The 20,289-nt window shown below is 40.7% G+C and overlaps 1 protein-coding gene across 2 annotated transcripts in view; it reads left to right on the top strand.

The window, feature by feature from the left end:
• The window catches only part of SLIT3 (slit guidance ligand 3), a 482,119-nt gene that overhangs the window by 363,439 nt on the left and 98,391 nt on the right, over positions 1-20,289 (top strand). For both annotated transcript variants that reach the window (XM_031506039.3, XM_085591180.1), the window contains 5 exons: positions 792-942; positions 2,083-2,157; positions 9,940-10,083; positions 12,659-12,802; positions 18,332-18,495. In XM_031506039.3, the coding sequence (XP_031361899.3) occupies positions 792-942; positions 2,083-2,157; positions 9,940-10,083; positions 12,659-12,802; positions 18,332-18,495 (678 nt within the window). The remainder of the gene's footprint in view (positions 1-791; positions 943-2,082; positions 2,158-9,939; positions 10,084-12,658; positions 12,803-18,331; positions 18,496-20,289) is intronic.

Raw genomic sequence — 20,289 nt, forward strand, 5'->3', positions numbered from 1 at the left:
AAGTGAGTGGGCAGGAATTGCATGGTGGGGGTTTGGCAGCACTTTGCTTACATACACATTTATTAATACTCCTGGTTCCTTGAAACACTGAGATCGAGTTTCCAACCTGCTGCTATTAAACGAGAAAAAGCAAACCTGAAAAGGACAGATTAGTTCACTGAGCCTAATTGGAAAAGCATTTCATTAGAATGGGTCAAAAACCCAGTCAAAGAGGTCTGGCAATCACGGTGTAATGGTACATCAGGGAGTGCTTCTCACTAAGTATGCTCTACCCATTCCTTAATTAAAATGAAAATGATTTAAACTGCTATTACTTTCCTTTGCTGTTTGTTTAACATAGTTAATAAAGATATCTAATTGTTGGAAAGTTGACAAGGTTGTCTAATAAAAGATTGCTCTGAAAAACAGCTCTAATAGCTGAGGGCTGAACATTTGGGAGTTTTAAATGATGTCTTTAAAAGTCTTTTGTCATTTGAATTCTTTCATGAGATGCCTTTTCCTTGTTGCTGGACTAAATTCCAAATGGGAAAAAAGTGACTTTGCTGGAAAATACCTTAACAGGTAGGCTTGTTAGACAAGGAATTAGTCTGTTAAGAGGAGAGTGAAAAACCAGGGACGAGTCTTGGGAGTAATTTTAAAAGTTGCTGAGCACAAGTCCTTGGCAAGTATTAGAACTGTGTTCAGGAGCTGGGGGATGACAGGAGGCAATGCTGAGGATGGATTCCATGGTACCTCTGGTCACTGCAGTTATCAACAACTGTTTGCTGGAGTCTATTTTGCTTTTATTGCAGGGTCAGAGGATTACAGAAGTAAATTCACTGGGAAGTGCTTCATGGACCTGGTCTGTCCTGAGAAGTGTCGCTGCGAGGGGACAGTCGTGGACTGCTCCAACCAAAAACTCACCCGGCTGCCCACCCACCTCCCCGAGTACACCACTGACCTGTGAGTGCCTCTGGCAGGGCTGTTCAGCTGCACTTGTTGGCTCCTTTAATTTTTAAAGGCTGTAAAAAGGACTCAGATAATTAAAGGCACCTCCTACTTTTACCCCAGTGTGAAAATGGGAAAGCTAATTTTATTTCAGAGTTGCACCACCAGTCTCATTTCCTTAGCATTTATGCCAGCTGTGGGGTGAGAAAGGAGCCACAGCCCCGTGCACCAGCCCTGTGTCCTCCTCCAATGCTGGCCAGGCCCAAGCTGTGTCCTTCCTGTCCAGTCTACCCTGAGTCCTCTGCCTTTGCACCTGGTCATTTTTATTTAAGAAATGGTTTTAACCAATTAAGTGGATCTGTGACACGACCTCATTCCATCTCAGCATTGCCTGCTACTTGGGTGGAATAGGTTTTATTAAACTATTGTAACATCAAGACATTTGAGTATGAGAAAACATTCTTATTGCTTAGCAACTGAAGATTCGGGTTCTTTTCTTGCATTAGTATCCCCTTAAAACAGAATTTTCTTTTTTCAAGTTAGTGTTGTATTTATTGTACTTATTCTATTTAAAACCTCATAAAAATTATTGCTCTGAAGTCAAGAAAAAATATAAGAGATATCCAGAAATGCAGCAAAGACTCTACATAGCAAAATGGAAAATATGCAATCAGAGAATGAATTTTACATCCCAAGCCTGCCAAGACAGTGGCCTTCACATTCATTTTGAATATCAGCAGACTTTTATAGGGAAGGACCTGAAATCAGAGCCCTTGTGGTTGCATGGACCACATCTCCAACTACATGTCTGGTGTAGCAGAATGCACCACAGAGGTTCAGTCACGCACAGGAGGTTTGTGTGTAATAGATTAGCTCAATAATTCCTTATCCCATGCATTGGGAGATGAAGAGGCTCTGACACTGTCCTTTGGCATTACACTCTTCAGGGCATGCTAAGCTTTCACTGTAGATAGTCCTCTATGTCTCTTTTCCTTCAGAGCAAAACTCTTTTACCTGTAGGAGTCTGGGGGAGATGGCAGAGGGAGCCTTGCTTAACAAAGGTCATGGCTCTCTGTGTGGCAGCCCTGAATGTCACAGGCATGTATCTGCAGACATCTGTGAAGCATTAAATATCTCTTTGTTTCTTCCACTCAGGCGTCTGAATGACAATGATATTTCTGTTTTGGAAGCTGTTGGACTCTTCAAGAAATTGCCCAACCTCAGGAAAATGTAAGTCTGAGTTGCTCATTGGAATACACGCAGCCTTGGATTGGAAGGAAGGAGGGAGGGATGAGTTTTTTATAGTTGAGTACTGCAGTAGAAATCACTTTTTTAATGTGAGTTTAACGAAACTGAAGGAGTTCCCTGTTGGATGGACAGGCACAGTTAAACCACACTGACAGACAAAGACCCCTAGGCTGACATTTCAGTGGGTTTTTAAGGCTACATTTCTTAGTCTTTCACTCATAGAGACTGACAGGAATTCTGTCCCAGAGTTTATTCCACTGTATGCTTATTGTTGGAGATGATTATGACATTTAGCATTTTGGTTTTGTCTCTCAAATGTATTCTGTGCCTCCAGCTGTGGTGTGGTTGTTTCAGATAGTCAAAGGAAAATAATACTACAAGATATGGACAATGGCAGCTTCTGGTGATCATTATTGGTTTAGAGAGAGAATAAATTAGCAAACATATAAATCAGTCATTCAAATGTATCTCTATAATTCTGCTGACAGTCCTGGCTCAGTGCATTGTATATATTTAATAAGAGCAGTGTTTTGGAAAGAGAATAAATAATATGTCAGATACCTGCTGATAGTCTTCAAAATGGATCCTTCTGAAGTTATTTAAAGTTTTAACCCTGTGGACCCATTGCTAATGTCTCTTTTAACTGTTTGCTTTTAGTAAGGTTTTATTGTCTGGATCAAGCTAATTTAGGGAACCCAACCAAACCAGGCAATTTGTTCTGCATTCATTTCATGTGGTTTCTGCCATCTGGAGCTTCCTGGCCATTTGAATCCCTGTGACATCTCAGGAGCTTTGGAGGCAGCTCCAGAGAGTGGGATTCTTTTTTTTCTGCAAGAGTTTCAGATGCAGCACTGCAGGCTTGGGGTGGGGTTGTATTTGTGTAAGTACAGCCTGTCAGGCTTGGGGAACTAATCACAAACATTTGCCTCATGTTTTATGAATGATCAATAATTTGTAGCTACAGTGCACTCAGAAAATGATGTTGACATTGTTAAGTGCTCTGTTCCCTGTGTAAGTAGATAGTAAACAGGAATGAAAAATGCATGCTCTATAAGTGTGTACACAAACTAGAAAGCATCTGTCCTCATCAAACCTTCAGGATTTATGTTTTGAAAATTGGAATAATTTGTTTTTATTTAAAACTTACTGTAGAGAAGTACAGTGCTGTCTCTCCTGTCCTCATCTATCACTCAGAGGGAGGGATGCCTTGACAGGGGCTCTATTTGGGTATAAATCCAGCATGAAGCCGTTGTGAGATTATTTTTAAGAATTTGTTTCATGTGAAACAAAAGATTCTTTTATCTGTCCTTGGTAGCTGCTGAGATCAGAGCTGTGCAGGAGCAGGTCAAACTCGTGGCAAAAAGAATCTGCACCCTACAAAGTGTGTCTTGCTGGGTTTTAGTGCCAGCCTCCAAGCAGAGGCTCTTTAGAAAATCCTTGCAGCTGAGCCCATTTCTTTTGTTCTACCTGGTGCTCTAAAGAAGTTTCTCCATTTTAAGTAAAGGGATTTTCTGGAAACAGTGGGTTTTCATATGACTAGACCAACATTTCAACCACAACTTTACTCTGGCCTGATCCCTAAAAAGCCAGATTGAACTTATTTTCCTGTTTTTTCCATTTTCTGGAAAGAAGGGGTTACCAGGAAGAAAAAAGCAAACAAAACCCCTTTCCTTCCAGTTATTATTTGACCTTTACTAGTAATAAAATAATAATAATAATAATAATAATAATAATAATAATAATAATAATAATAATAATAATAGCCTTCTTCTAATGAAAGGCCCCTCTCCACCAAGCAAGAAGGGAAATGTGGGGAGTGCCTCGGGTGGGATTGCTGCTGCTCATGGTCCTAAAGCAGCAGCTCTGTGTGGCAGGAGTGTCAGGCACAGGGTCTGCCTGGGGCTCACTGCTGCTGTTAAATCAGAGAGGAAGAACATTGATCAAATCCCCACTTTTTAGTGTGTATAGGGGACAAGAAACCAAACTATTATTTGATTGACAGTATTGACTCTGTCTCATCATGTATTCCTTGTCTGCTTAAGTGTTAAAGGGAAACAGCAGGTGGAGGAATCTGTCTGGAAATTGAATTGCTTCCTGGGCTTAGGAAAACAGCTCAGAGCTTTGCAGTGGCAGGGCATTAGCCTAAAGCATATAGTTTTTTTCTTTATTTTTTCTCTGAAATACTCTTTTTTTCTGAAATGAATCTGCATATCTGTAGTATGGATATCTGAAGGGTATTTGAATGCTTGTCCTCTGGCTGCCTTTCACTTGAGTTTAGGACTGCTGACAGATCCAGCCAAGGAACTTGGAAAATAAACTTCATTTCAGAGAGCCATAGTTCCACTGTGGCTGGTAAAGCTCCAGCAGAACTCCAGAAAGAGTCAAAATGATGGGAAAAAGGGAAGTGTCAGACCACCTTTGCAATAGGTAGTAGCACCTACCCCACCTCTAATATGTAATTAGCTGTTGTGCTGTAATTTGTCTGTAAATAGTCCTCCAAAGCTGAACCTTATTTTATGATGTGTCAACCTAGGATTGAATACATTTTAATGCAAAACAAAATGGAATTCTTGATATAGAAATCTAAAGGTCAGAGATACATAATGCAATGTGATGCCACATTTTACTTAGGAATTAAATAGCTAAGATTACCCTGCTGGTTTTCAAAAGGTTAACATATCTGAATGTGTCTTTAAAAAAATCAACTTCAATAATTAGTTGCAAAATCACATATATGGATATATAATGTGGTTTCCATAACTTAAATTTTAATTTTATGTTTAATGCTTTTACAGTAGAATGAAAAGCTTGGTGTAGATTCTTCTAGACAGGACTAATCCAGTCCAGAAGTAATTTCCTGGGTTCTCCAGTGACCTCTGTTTTGCTTTCATTGTGTTTTTACTGTATGGCTTTACCTGATCCTGCATGTGTGAAGGGAAAGCTGGGGGCCCTAAAGGCTGAATCCCACCCCACTGACTTCAGCCTCCAAGGACTGTGTTGCTGATACTTTGCAGTGGTTAGCAAAGAGCACTTTGAATCTGCCTGAAGTGCAGGAGAAATACAAGGATGCATTTCTGAGCTCCTTAGGAGTGGGAGCAGCTCCAGGACTTGGACTTTTGGGGGTTTCCTAAAAAGGCTCCAGGACCTTCTGCCCTCCAGCCATGGGAGCTGGAAGCTGCTGCCTCTTATGTTTCCAGTGGGAGATCTTCTCAATCAGCACATCAAGGTCTCATGTCAGGCAGGGAGAGGGGAGACCTCCCTGTTCACAGAGGTGAAGTTTTGACTTTTGTGGAAGGGAGCAGTTCACTTCTTGCAGCAACTCCCAAATTCAGCATGCAGCAAGCGCTGGGAGCCCCACCACTTCCTGGCAGTACCTCAGTTGTTAATTAGAGAAAAACCTTCCAGTGCCTGGGGACTCCCATGGCAGAGGGAGCCTGGAGGGGTCTCCTGGCCATGACAGGCTCAGTGTCCAAACCCCCCCGGGTATCAGACTCAGAGGGAGCACAGAGATACCCTTGCTTGCTGAAATGGGGTACTGACCCACAGGCAGAGGCTGTAGCCCCCAGATGCCATCTCTAGAGCTTCCCCTCTCCCCTGTGATTACAGGAATTCAGTGGCCATTCCCACTGAAGTCCCCGCAGCTGTTTCTGTAGGGAAAGGAATCAGCAATGAGCTCACATTCAAAATAAAAAGGTGAACTGCCATACTTCATGCACTGCTGGGGAGAAAGGGGACTGACCTCTTCTCTTGAGAACAAGAGTAATGAAAAATGTTTACCTCAAAACCTGAAAGGGTCATCTAACAGTTCATTCAGTTAAGTCTTGCCAAAGTTACAAAGTGAACATATAATATGGTCTTTATTATAAGAAATGTCAGGCTGTCTTGCCAATAGCTGGTACTGCCAACCCACCTCCAGCGTGTAATTGCCTTTGGAGGCTTAATTTGGCTGTAAGTATTTCTGCTAAATTGAACTGTATGGAGTGTCAGAGCAGGATCTGAACATTTTACATGTGAAATAAAATTGAATCATGATAAAGTTTGTGGACTAGAGGTCAGTTTCAAACCCAGGATCTCAGGTTTCTGGGAGAGGCAGCAGCAGTTTGTGCCCTTGCAAACAGCTGTTACCAGTTGTTCCTTCCCCTAAGCATGAATTTTGCCATGGCAAATGAGGTTGCAGTCATCTGTCACTTGTTACACAGAAACAGACTTTATTTTCTGGAAATGGGGTTGAGGAGTCTCTTGTGCTTTGTGGCATTTGGGCTCAGTGTGGTTTTTACAGGGAGGCCATCAGTCTGCCCTGCTGGATGGGTGCAGGAGTGTCACTGGGTGCAATTCACTGTCTGTCTGGAGCATTTAGGATTTCAGTGCCATGCAGCTCCTGAAGACACCATCAAACCCAGCCAGACTATTGGTAAAACTGTAAAACCCTCTCAGCATCCTCCAGAGGAATGCAGCAGCACTGGGTTTTTCCTCCTCACATGTGCTTAAAGATTCCAAGCACATCTCCAGCAGACAGGAATATTCTAGGGAAACCCCACTCAGAACAGGCTGGTTGTATGATAAAACTGCAGGGTTGGAGGTGAGACCAAGCAGATCCCTCGTGGCTGGGCTGGGCTCAGGGGTTTTCCAGATGGGAAGGTGTGTCAGTAACTCAGCAGAGGGGAGCTGGAATGCTGACATTGCCCCAGCAGGTACAGCAGGGTGAAGGCTTCTGTTAAGTCTGAATAGAATCCAGCTTGCTCTTGAAGTTATGAGATCAACAGAAATAATATTATTATAAATTTCAGCCATGAAGTAAATAAAATGTGACTGAAAAGTGAGCTGTGTGAACAATGTCACCTTGATAGCTTCTTGATCTCTTCATTTCCTATTCACAGTCCCCCATAAAGCAGGCCCAGGCTGTTTGAAAATTTATTTTGACCTCTTGCCCAAAATAAAAGTCTGGAAATAGGATTAAATGTTATCACCAGGGTAAAGGAAGTCCTTATGGATTAAGCCTTCAGGAGTTACCAGGCTGAGGTCAGGCTAGCTCCCATTTGGGTCCTGCCAGAGGGCACAGGAGTCTCAAAACTCAGTTTCTTTTCCATTATTTTCCAGTACTTCAAGAATTCCTGGTAGAAGCTCAGTGTTGCCAGAGGATGGGGTTTTCCTGTAGTGGGAGTTTGCTGTAAACTGTCAGTAGGCTTTTTCTGATAAAAAATTTCCTTGTCAAGTGTGATGATCACATATAAGAGAATCTTCTAGAGCTGGGAAGGATGGAGTTAGAGGTCTCAGAGTTGCAGACCAGGCAAAAGGTTACAGTGCTTTCATTTTTTAAGTTTTATACCAGCTGATTGTTTTTCCTGGTAACTCTAGACTGAAGAATATGTAATTTGTCATGTTTATTATTCTAGCTCCTCAGCATTTAGGAAGAAACTTTTTTTTTTCCCTTTGGTGACTGAATGTTGTCATCTACCACTTATTTTTTGTTGCATTCTGATACGGGAAACTCTCATTCAGGAAGACAAATAAAAAAAATCCAGGTTGGCAGAACATCTGCTTTGACAATACTCCAGTCAGGATTGCAGGACTGTAACATCTTTACCTATTTATTACTGCAGAGCTGCTCTTTTCTCTGCCTTGCAACTTTGATTTCAACATAATCCTGGATTTTCAAATCTTTTGCATGGGAAAGGAATTTATAATTGGCTTTTTCTGAGACTGCTGGCATATTTATGGGTAATTCTGTCTTGCTGAAAAGATCAGGCATTATTAACTCAAATGAGCAGAGTTGCCTATCTGCTGAAGTCCTTTGGCAGCAATTAAAAATCAGATGTTAGCACTGTATAAAGGTGCAGATTCCTTTGCAGATGGGGGCCAGCTTTTGTCTCCAGTATTTGCTCTTTTCTTCCTTTAGTATCTAATCGATCGTTAACATTACCGCCATGTTTTAATACATGTACCTAAATATCTTTTACATGGTCAAAAGTAACTAATAAAACTTTATAACTACAAATATAGATCAATTTGCAATCTGCAAAGTCTTTGTTATAGTAACTCACCCTCCCTTCCCACCACAAACATTTGCTTACTTATTCTGTGCAAATATGCATTGTGGCATGATCTTTACCAGGAGGGGCATCTTTGGGAGCATTTATTTATGCCAGCATTCAAAAGAGATGCTGAGCTATAAACATTTCCACTAGAGAAATAGCTGAGCCCCAGAATTAAATGCATATGTCAGAATATCCTCCCTTGACTTGCTTTGACACTGAACATAAACTCTTCATGTGAGCGTTAGCACAAAGCACTAAAGTTCTGGAAAGAGAAATCTGTGTGTAAGTATTTCTAGATGTTTTTATGTTATTTTTGGCCGATTGCTGGCGTGCTCCTATTCTTTCTGATCACAAGAAAGCACAAGAGGTGATGGGCCACATGCTGTAGGGCCCATTCTCTGACAGTTGTTCAGCAGACATAAACCAGTGTACTCCAGTTTCCCACATGAAACATATTTCCAAGGCTCTTTTTTTTTTTTTTTTTAATTAAGTGATGACTTCTGAAAAGAGCAAGACCCACATTATTTCTATCTGAGGCCAAGCTGTCCTCTTTCCATGTCTTCTGTCAACTTTTATCCCAGTAAGATTGCCAGCTCTTCTGAGCAGAGTAGCCCAGGTGTTAATCTGATACCTTGTCATTTGTTTTATATCACCTGGAATTGGATTTTGAAACTATTACTCATGTTGTGTCTGTACTGGGATCATTTCTGGAATAATGTGCTATTCTGCATGAGTAATGGTGTTGGAATTTAGCGTCTTCATGGGAGCAAGAATATATCTTGTACTTTCTCCTTTTTGGTGTAGATAGTAAAACAAAGACCAATGTTTCCTGTCATAGACCTCAACAAATAGAATTATTCATCATAATCTATACAGGACATCATGGGAGCTATTTGAAGGACTCAGGCTCAAAGTTTTAATGTGCTTAAGACCTTCTATATAAATGTTTTAAATAATTAAATGCCATTTATTTTTATGCCTCTCTGATGGCACTTTTATCATTCAGAAATTGTGTGTTCATGGGGGTTTTCACAAATATGAAATATTCAAAAGATTAATTTTGCATTTCAGGAGAACTTCATTTGACTTTGTAGATCAAAGTTTTCTAATATGGATCTATAAGCAAACATCTTGAGACTGTATAGGCAGAGTAAATATTTAGAAAATAATGCTGTGTATTGCAGCGGCTGTGAATTGACAATTAAGTCATACTTGTTTCATTTTGAGCGGTGGTTTTTATTTAAGTGCACATACTGAAGTTGGTATCAGATACATGGTACAGTGAATAAAAATGGTCTATATTTCAATTTGTGACACCATTTCAATTGCAGTAACATTAACTGACTCTTTACAGATGAGCACCCACACCCAAGCATTGTCCAGAACGTCATGGACATGAATCAGATGCTGGAAACTCCCACTTACTGTTTCCAGAGACATGGATAAGAAAGAACTACATGAGGTGTTAAAATCTGGTAGCTGCATTAATTTAAATTATCTTGATATAGCTGAAATAATTGTGGTTTTGGTGAGTACAAGGGAGCTATTTGTAAGAACAATAGGAACACCTTTGAATTTCTGGATGCTCTCCTTGCTGAATGAATAGATAGGTCTCTCTAGATGACCACTAAAAGGAACAAATTTCTCCTATCTCCCTCCCTCCCTCCAGTATGATTTTTGGAATAAAACACTACTGATTTTCTTATTGCCACTGGGTGTGTCCTTCCAGAAATCTGAGCAACAACAAGATCAAGGAGATCCGGGAGGGCGCGTTCGACGGCGCCTCGGGCGTGCAGGAGCTGATCCTGACGGAGAACCAGCTGGAGTCGGTGCACGGCCGCATGTTCAGGGGCCTCACGGGGCTGAAAACCCTGTAAGTGACAGCCCTGCCTCTGCTGCCCTCCGAGCAGGCTGGCAGTGCCCCGTGCAGCAGTGCCTGCTGAAATATCTGCTATTGCACAGCCAGGGCTACTGCTGAAATATCTGCTATTGCACAGCCAGGGCTACTGCTGAAATATCTGCTATCACACTTACACTGCCAGGGCTACTGCTGAAATATCTGCTATCACACAGCCAGGGCTACTGCTGAAATATCTGCTATTGCACAGCCAGGGCTACTGCTGGGCCTTGAGCGCTTCCATCTACCTCTAGTCCTGGGCAGGTTTGAGATTTATGTGCTATGTCTGTAAAATGGACAGATTTTCACAGGACTGACATGATGGGCAACCTGTCATGTGTCAAATTTGTTCACTTTCAGTCATTTAATGCTTTTATTATTTTATTATTGTAGAAACAAGATGTGTAGGAACATGTTTGCTGTCTCTTTGTCCGTCCTCCCACTGTTCCTCCACCCAAACTGGAGCTATGCTGTAGAAAGGAAGCACTTGACTAGGTGTGGCTGTCAAGAAATAGACTCTAGGAATCAAAATACAATTAAAATCTGCAATATATACATTAGGAAAAAATACTACTTATGTTGCAAGGTATCATGACACAATTACAGTCCTTACTCAAGTGTAAAAAGAAATTCAAGTTTCATTTCAAAGACTTTGTTTTGTAATGACAAATATGGAACTTTTGCTGTTCCATTAACATTTTTGTAGTAACAGCCATCTGTTCTTCAATTTAATGTATGCACTTTACTAAGGGATTTGAAAATACTGCCCATAGATATTAAATTAATTTTTATACTGTAAAGCAGCCTGTGGCAGTACTCCTAAACAAAATTCAGCATTTTTTAATAAAAAGATGCTTAACATTCAAGCTATCCTGCTGACCTGACCTACATTTCCCCTAGCTGATAAAACAGTCTAAATATACACAGCATGATATGAGGATTTGTGAGTCTAAGATTTCTTTCAGGAAGGGCACACAGTGCATGGTGAACCCTGATATGAAACCAAAGGGTTTGGCTTGAGGGACATACATTGCTATCCATTAATTGACTTTCTTTCAGCATTAAAAAGAGTAATCTTTTGCAAAGGGGCTGCATTTGTCAGGGTCATGGTCCAGCTTTTAAAAGACTGTATGTTCCTGCAATGTAAGAAATCTCTGTGCAGGATATCTTGGCATTCAAATTCATCCATCCCATCTTGCAGTTCTGCTGCCTGGTACATTCCATACAGGGCAGGAGAAATATTTCCTGCTGCTGCTAAGCCACTAAGGGCTTTATTCTCTCATTTACTACCTGCCCATTTTAGAGTGTGCGCTCTTGACCTGGCAAAGGTGTGTCTCTGTGCCCTGTGGATCTTTCCTGACACAGTTTCACCCCAGCTGCAATCCCAGAATTAGAGACCGTGGTGCCTCTGGGGGTAACTGCACGGAGACAGTGATGCAAAAGCAGCTCAGTGCTTAGCCTCAAACAGGTAATGTCTGTGATGACACTGTCACTGTTTTCCCAGCCATATCTAAACTATCCCTGGTGATTTTCAGGTAGCATTGATGTAGCATTTCAATGCCCAGCTAGCAGATACCGATCTGAGATTTAAATTCAAACTCCTAAGGGAGTCTGCATTTCCATTGCATGAATTTGATAGCCAGGAGTTAACCCTCCTCGGTTTGGAGGATCAATTCACTGCAGCAGCAGCAGGAGCTGCATGTATTTTGTGGATCTTGGGTAGTGTGCTTTAATTACTGAATGATTTTTCACCTAAGTAGGAATATCACAACAGTGCAGTGATGTTTACAGACCCAGATATTGATTGGCATGCAGTCTAACAAATACACATGAGCCTTTTTTGCAATGGAGTGAAACAAGATCCTCCAGTCTTTCAGATTAATTGGTCTTTATTGTCGAGTTCATTGTTACCATAACAACTCAGAGAGATGTATCTTCCAAAACACAGCACTGATTCATCTGGTACAAGCACCAAGCAAAGACCATTTTATAGAATGATTACTGGGTTTTGTCTTCACAATTAATGATGATAATGACATTCCAGAGCCTGTGCCAGGTCTAGAAATCTTTCCTAAGATATTCCTTGATTTTTAATGAGGATACTGTTTCCTTCCATACTTTTGCAGTGTGGATTACAAAAAATATCCAGGATATGAGCAGAAGTAATGCAGCCAGTATTGTTATTGTCACACACTTCTGGCAGTCTTTTTCAAATGATCTCTGAAATACATCTCAGCTTACTCTCAGATATTTATTAAATTGAGCCTTTAGTGTTTATTTCAGGTTTGTCACTAGTAATAATTTTAATTGCATATTGCTTTCAGGTGTGCAGCTCCCATCAGCTTCTAATGTAGAGTGGAAGAGATGCATTTTAAATTCACAAGACCACGTTTATGTGAATCTAACCCTCCTCTAGCTGTGTTCTACTTCAGCAATCAGCAAAAACAGAATGATTTCCAAAGCATCTCTTGATACCCTTAGCAAAGCACCTCCCATCCTGAAATTATAGCCCTTCCCAGTGGTTCCTAATTCCCTGTTTTAATCCTTGTAGGATGCTGAGGAGCAACTCCATCAGCTGCATAAACAACGACACCTTTGCTGGCCTGAGCTCAGTGAGGCTCCTGTCTCTGTATGACAATCACATCAGCACCATCACCCCTGGAGCCTTCAGCACACTGGTCTCTTTGTCTACAATGTAAGTTATCTTTTCATGGGATGAACATGGCATGGTGCTGTCCTTCTGTGCTTTCCTTGTAAAAAAGACAATGTTTCAGTTTATATGGGAAATGTCATCTCGGGAAAGAAAACTCCATCCTACTGAAATCACAGCTTTGGAGGATGCAAGGTGTGATTTTTTTTTTTTTTTAATTGAATAGTTTCAGCTGGAGTGGCTGAAGACACTTGGAGGTTGCCAGCCTCAGGCAGGATGGCTGTGTTTTGCTGTGTCAGAGCCCAGTGCAGCGTGCAGGAGAAGGTCATGTAAAACAATTTCTGCAGATTCAGAGTGTATCTTATCACTCCCTGAAGCTGCTTTAGTGTCAGTAGAGTCTGATTTTGTAAGAACAGCTTTCTTGGATTTCAGTTAAATTAGCTAAACATCAAAAGTCTAATTCTTAGATTTTCAGAGCATCTGAAGAAGACAAAATATTCAAGTCTTACCAAATGTGATTTTGAAAATCCCAACCTAAGCTTTATTTTAATTCTCATACTTTTCTCAGTCATTCTTTGAAATATTTCCCATGCTTCTTAAATACTTTTAAATGGTTTTTTAGTGTGTCCATTTTAATAAAGTACAGACTGATAAATATGGAAAGAAAGTCTGCCTTTTGTTCCCAGCTGTGAGAGGGGACCCTGGTGTTGCTGTTAATGGAAATTGTCTGTCTTGAAAATACAGCCTAATTGTCCAGTCAAAATAAACTCTCAATCCTATTGCATTTCAGGATTGGAAAACATTCTTTATCATGTTTGGGCAAAGAAGGAAGTGTTGAATCTCAGCTGTTTTGTTGCTGACACTTTCCCTTTGCCGTGGCAACTTTTCACCAGCAAATCAGTTATCATTTTGGCATTAGCTGTGTGCAACATAAGGAACACAGAATTTTCTTTCCTTTTACATTGTGTAGTCCCAAAAATATTCTTGAAATTGATGGACAAAGAGAGAAACACAAGAAGATTATTTTTATTGACTGTTTTCAAGTCTCTGGTCAAAGCAAGTGGCACTTGCTGGAAGCTTCTTGTCACTGTGCTGCAGGCAGTGCCTGCCTGCTCCTCCTGTTGTCTCTGTGCTTCCCTCGTGGCTCCCTTTGTGCAGGGACTCTGAATCAGTCTGTGAAGCCTCTACCTTGCTTTCATAGAATTGTCCTTCTCATATTTTGTTTTAAAATAGCCCATTTTCTTTTTTCAGCTGTGGGCAAAGATTATTGCACTTTCTAGCAAGAGCAATTAAAGCTGCTGCCGATTAGAATGTGTTGGAATCTGAGGTATTGATGATCCCAGATTGTAGAAAGTCTCTGTCTCTCTGCCCCCCTGCCAAAGCAGAAGCCATAATTGGTCTGTGCTGGTTCCAAGGTTGTTTATTCTGTTTATCTCTAACATGTTCTGCTGCCCTGCCCAGCTCTGTCCTGCAGGGCAGCGTGTGGGGCTCTGCCCTCAGTGGGATGTGACAAACATTAAATACCAGAAACTCCCTGGGCTGCATTTACAATAACGTGCCAATATCTGTCACCTACGTTGGACAGTGTGTCCCCAGCCTGAACCAACAGAAAAATGCCAACACCACAGTGAAACATGGAGGGCATGAAGAAGGAGAAAAAGGACAAGGCACACCCAATTTCCTCCATCTGTCCCCTTTGGACCCCTCATCTAGAATCCTAAAATTTTACTTTTGCACCCGTGTCACACTTAATTATTACTGATATCAAACACTCAGAGCTTGTAATTGATCCTGTAAGATTGAAAACTCTTTTCCATGGACAGAGATCACAGCCAGTGTCTCTGGGGCTCTGTCCAGGGGCGTTCCTGACCCCTGCCAGGGTCCCAGACCTGCCAGGGCAGCCAGAGGGAAGCCCTGGATTCTCACACAAGAATGCATTGCTTTGGCACTCATTTATAATCCTGGTTCCTAGCTGTGTCTTGGTGGAAGAGTTTGTTCTTTGACACAATTTCATTCTGTGTTTGATCTACAGGCAGAAAAGGTGTGGTTTTGACTTCTTTAGTCCCTGGGTTGAGGCCATGGTGATTTTTGCCATATAAATGCAGAATTCAGCTTTGTTCATTTCAGGGCAGCACTCTGTTATAGGTGCTTTTATTGGATGACAAAAACCACTGAAGTTAGATGGTGTGACTGTTTTCTCTGTCCAGCCCACACTTGGGGAGCTAATCGGGTATTGTAATGTCTTACTTTTACATCTATCAATGGGAGACAAAAATTCATGCAGTGTTCCATTTCCATTTTTATATTGGCATATTTAAGCACTAAAGAACATTGCTCCTTTTGTTCTTACACTTTGTGAGTCAGTCTTGTTGATATTCTCAAAACATGGATAGCTCTGAAAATAATACCCTATCTAATGATTTTCAATAGAGGAAGAACATCTATTTTGTAGATAAAATAGCAATTTTTATTTTGCTGTTGTTCAAACTAGGCACTGTAGCATCTTAATTTGAAATGCACTTGCACTTCTTCACACAGAGAATTCAGTCACGTCTTTTAGTCTTTGCACAGATATTTGCAGGCAGAACTGCTTTTCTATGGATTATTATTAAAATACCTGCATGAAGCTAATGCCAGAATGACATATAGCTCTTCTTGTATAAACTGAACCTGAATTCCAGAATATATTTCCAATCTAATTTCAAGAACATCCAGATGTGTTCCAGCATGTTTTTCTAACAGGTCACTAGAATACATTTAAATAGTTAATATTCTATGACTTCTTTGTAATTTTGAAGAGGCACTTGTAGTAGGATATGCATATTTCATTCCTCAAGACTTCTATTTCCCCTTGATTTTTAAAATATGTCTATGTCCTTGAGTAAACACTTCTGAATTTAATGTTAGTAAAAAATCTCTGCTAAAAGTTTGATTGCTGTATTTCTATCTGAGTGGGTAAATCACTATTGTATGTGTAGGAACTCTGATTATTAATGATGAGTTTTCACATCAATTTTTCTGCCCAACATTACTGTTTCTGATTTGTGAGCTCCACTTGAATAGTCAGTTTCCTCAGTAAGGCTTTGACATATAATTAGCCTTTCCAGACTTTCAATTCCATTTCATGTCAAGTAGAAAATCTCTTTATCCATGTGATTGTTTAAGGAGAGACTTCATCTTACATTTCTATCAAAAGTTGCATCACAGTTTTGCCATGGAAAGAGTATGTATGTAGGGACATGTGTGATCTTGATACTGCATTAAAGCTAAAAATCCCTGCTCTGCAGTTGGAAAAGGATAAAATCTAGATGTTGCTAAAGTGGCAGAAGGACGTGTTGAATTACTGACAAGATAAATTTGTCTTTTTTTGCCTGGAGTGATTTGAATTTCTAAATGAGATATTTGTTTATTTGTTAATTTTATCTGTAACAACATATTTCTTTCTTATTTCCTAAGAAAAAGCATCATCCAACTTCTAAACTAAAGAGTCCAAAAATCTTACATCCTATTAACCTGTCTTTGCTAAGAAGAAAAGGAGGGTTTGTGGATATCAAAACCATCTCTCCTCTCTAGACAGGGATAATTACTATTTTTTGGTATGGAGCATTTTATAGATGGAATGCTTGTGAAAGTTTTTGATATGTCTTGGTAAGATGCTCTCTAGATGTGCAAAATGTCCTTTACCTCCAGAGCTGCTGGTTTTCCAGAAACCTGATTATACACACCTGCTGTTTGTTCCCCGTTGTAGATGAGTTAATTCTGAGGTTTTGTGTCATGGAAGCAGCTCTGTGAACATGATCTCACCCTCTTCCATCAGTGGAACAAATGGCCTTTGAAGCACTGGCTCGCTCGGCGTCGGCGGTTTAGACATTTGGTTCAGGCACTCTGCTCATGCCAAAGTGTATCAGTGTGGAAAATATACAAAGCATCCTGCATGTGGTCCCATTATGGATTAAAGAAAATGGAAAACAATTCAGAAGGAAAGCAGCTAGAATTAGAGTATTGCTTTCAGTGCTTTTTTGCACCTTCTGTATGAAAGCTCTTGTGTAACCTGTTGGTTTTCTCACCTTTCTGCAGCGTTTGAATCTTAGTGTGAAGCAGGTGGAGTATTTTTATAAAATTATGCTGAGTTTCCTGCTCCCCCTAGTTCTCCTTTCTCCACAATGTCCATAAACCTGTGTTAAATCCATGTGGGATTAACCCCAGAGCTGCAGGGCAGAGCAGTGATTGAAATAGGCTGTGCTGCAGTGCTGAGAGCAGCTGTAAATCATATTGTGGCTGTGTGATTTTGGCCTAGAACCTACAGAATTTAGAAGTTGCTTTGGGTTTGCTTTCTAACTGCCCCACCTCAATTGTGCCACATGTTTTTGTCTTCAGTACTATTGTTTTCTGAATGAATTGTTTGGCTGAAATCCTGATGTGATTTTGAATGCCTATTTAGGTTTGTGAATGCATCTTGAAAGTGAAGACTTAAAAGCCACTTCAGCTACTATACCTGTACTTGAAGTGCCTGTTTCCTGCCTTCAAATTTCTTGTCTTAAAAGATATGCTATGATTTAAAGACATTTCATTATGGTATTCTTCCTGTACTACCAAAATACCAACTCTTGGACACATTTACACACGATGTGAATATTCCATCCAATATTAGTTTAGATTTTCCATGCACAGACCCTGACAGCACATTCTTCTTTCGTGAGGCAGCCTCAGACTGAGGCTGCTGATTCTCCCTGTGTCTGTACATAGCACAGACAGCTCTCACTTTGTACCAGGGATCTCAGCCTCCTTCTTTCCTCTGAAGTTTAGTTAGGAAAGAGCTGCTAAGCCAGGCTGTGTTAGGGCTCCATCCCTCTCGTGGAGGTGTCAGATGATTGCTTAGGGGGCTGCACACCACAGCACCACGCCTGGGCTGCAGCTCTGGAGGGAAGATATTTCAGGAGCTGGAGCAAGATTTGAAGCAGACCCAACAAAGGCAGCAGAGCAGATGTTTTTCATTACAGGTATCCAGACCTGAGAAATCTTCACAAGGGGCTCAAGATGACAGTGCTGCTTTATCTATGTATGTATGTACATACATAGCACTAGCCTTGCTGTTTTGATAGGAATCCCAAATTCAGCTTGCCAGTGGCTCCCTGCTGGCTCTGGTTTGTGTGGGCTGGGACAGAGGCAAAGGGAGGGCATGGGAGTGCTGGGGCAGGTACATGGTCATGGTGAAGATCATGCACATGTGGGTGCAGTTTGTGAGTTTAGACTTGGGTGTGAGCTGGAGCTTGGGTTGAATTCACGATAAATCCAGCCCTGGTAATGATGTAAGTATGTTTAAATTATAATTTTAAGTACTTTGGTTTATAAACATATGTCTATATATGCATAACTATATATATGTTAATTTAAATCCCATATATTAGTCTCTAATATAAAATCTGCATAGAACTTTCCAGATCTACAAGATGGAGGAGGGATCTCACAGGAGCACAGGAAAGAGCCTGGACTTGGAGCCCCTCATCTTTCTGCAGTTATTTCAGTATTTCTGTATTCTCACATGTAATGGAATCATGTTTTGTTCCCTTTCAGTAATTTGCTGGCTAACTCCTTTAATTGTAACTGCCATTTGGCCTGGCTGGGGAAATGGCTGAGGAAGAAGAGAATTGTCAGTGGAAATCCACGCTGCTTGAAGCCCTTTTTCTTAAAGGATATTCCAATCCAAGATGTAGATGTCCAGGATTTCACCTGTGATGGTAAGGAAGTCCAGTTTGATTTGGCACTTGTGGTAGTGTTGAGAAGGCTCCTCCCTAGCAAGCAGTGCTGCTCAGTAAACATTTGGTTTGGTGGTGGAAAAGGCAGCCAGCCAGAGCTAAAGATCATTGCTCTCTATCAGTGATATATTTTTATTCTTGATTTCCAGTTTCTGAATTTCTGCTATTTACACCTAAATATAAGAATGAATTTATTGTAGACAAGTGCTCTGCTTTGTCTAATAATGGTGTAATCCTGGGCCTTCCTTACTCATACTTAACACTCTGAAACCAGTGGGAGTCATGCTTTCTTGGAAATTCTCTTAGATTTGGACATTGTTCAGGGTCACCAGTAAAAGGTGAATATAGAGAAATAAAAAAAACCTTAGACATTATTTGAAATGACTTAGTGATGCTTCATGTTTTGTTGGGTCTATGTGGGTTTAAAAGAAAATACCCTGACATTTCTTTCATTTTCCAGGTAGTTTTTGTCTTCTGATCAAGCAGACTTTAGAGAAACTAGTAAGGAGAACATTGCTTGATGAATGCCCTGCTAACTTGACTTGCAGCTTTTTGAGATCAGAGAGGATGGAGATGAAGTTAGTCATACCTCTAAAGAGACAATAAGAGTGATAGAAGTTCCCTACTTAGAGTAAAAATTAATTCCTGTCCTAGTCAAGCAATCTGGCAACAGGCCCAGGTTCTGGAGCTCAGAGCTCAAGAGACCCAAGCTTAGTCATAAAAGAATAATTCACTTTTAATTTGAGAGAAAAAAGCCCCCAAACCAACCAAAATCCTGGTCCACAGATTGACATTCCCCACTTGGGAGAAAAGAAGAATCCTGGTGCACGAAATGTCATTCCACAGTTGGGAGCTTTCTCTGTCAGGCAGTGACTTGGAGTTGAGGCAAATGGAAAGTAGGTGGTGGCAGGGTGTGAAACACAGAACACAAGGGAAAAATTAAATATGCTGAAAAAACATGCTCTTTCTGCAGGTTTATGAAGGACTTTGAATTTTGTTTCCAGTCATTAAACTCAGTGGGGAAGAAAAGAAAAAAAAAAAATCTCTGTTTTGTAGTCTGGTGGTGCCTCCCCAGCCCTCTGAATGGAAAGAATTCCTACCCATACAGTCAGGGGTAATTCTGTTATCTTGTACCAGGACTTCAGTCTTTTCCTTTAATCTCATGCTCATGGGTGCTTCCAGCAGAGAGAAGAGAGAACGAGATCTGTCTCAATTAGTCCTTGCATCAGTTAGAAGCAAAGAGCAGGCTGGGAGCTCTGGGTCTCAGCTTGGGCTGCCTGTGCTCACACACAGTTGTGTGCTTCCCCTCCTGTCATCCCCAGAATGTGCCACTAAGTGTTTCCTTTCACACACATCGTGATCCTGCAGCAGGCATGTGCCTTATGTTTTGCAAAGCCTGTTGCTTTTGGGGAAAATCCATGCTTTAATGTTCTTAGCTTCAAAGCGTTGGTTTCTACTGCAGAAACCCTATTGTTCTTCAATTACAAGATTTAATCTGCTGTTTATGGACCTTTGAAACCATTTTTGGAGAAAGTTGATATTTTTAAGTGTGCACAGATGGATTGCCAGCAGTTGGAAGTGTGCTGCTTCAGTTTTTTGTTTGCCTGATTATCATTGTTGAAAACAATGAGGCTTTACAATTCAGATCATAAACAAAGTGCCAGGCTGACTTTGAAAAGTAAAAAATAAACATCTAAAAGCTGAATTTTTAAAAAGTCTTCCAAAAGAAGAGTATATAGTGAATATCATCTCTCTAGATGAATTTAAGGGCAATGT

Source organism: Lonchura striata, chromosome 13, assembly GCF_050655825.1.
Source record: "Lonchura striata isolate lonStrDom1 chromosome 13, ASM5065582v1, whole genome shotgun sequence".
NCBI classification, from domain to species: domain Eukaryota; kingdom Metazoa; phylum Chordata; class Aves; order Passeriformes; family Estrildidae; genus Lonchura; species Lonchura striata.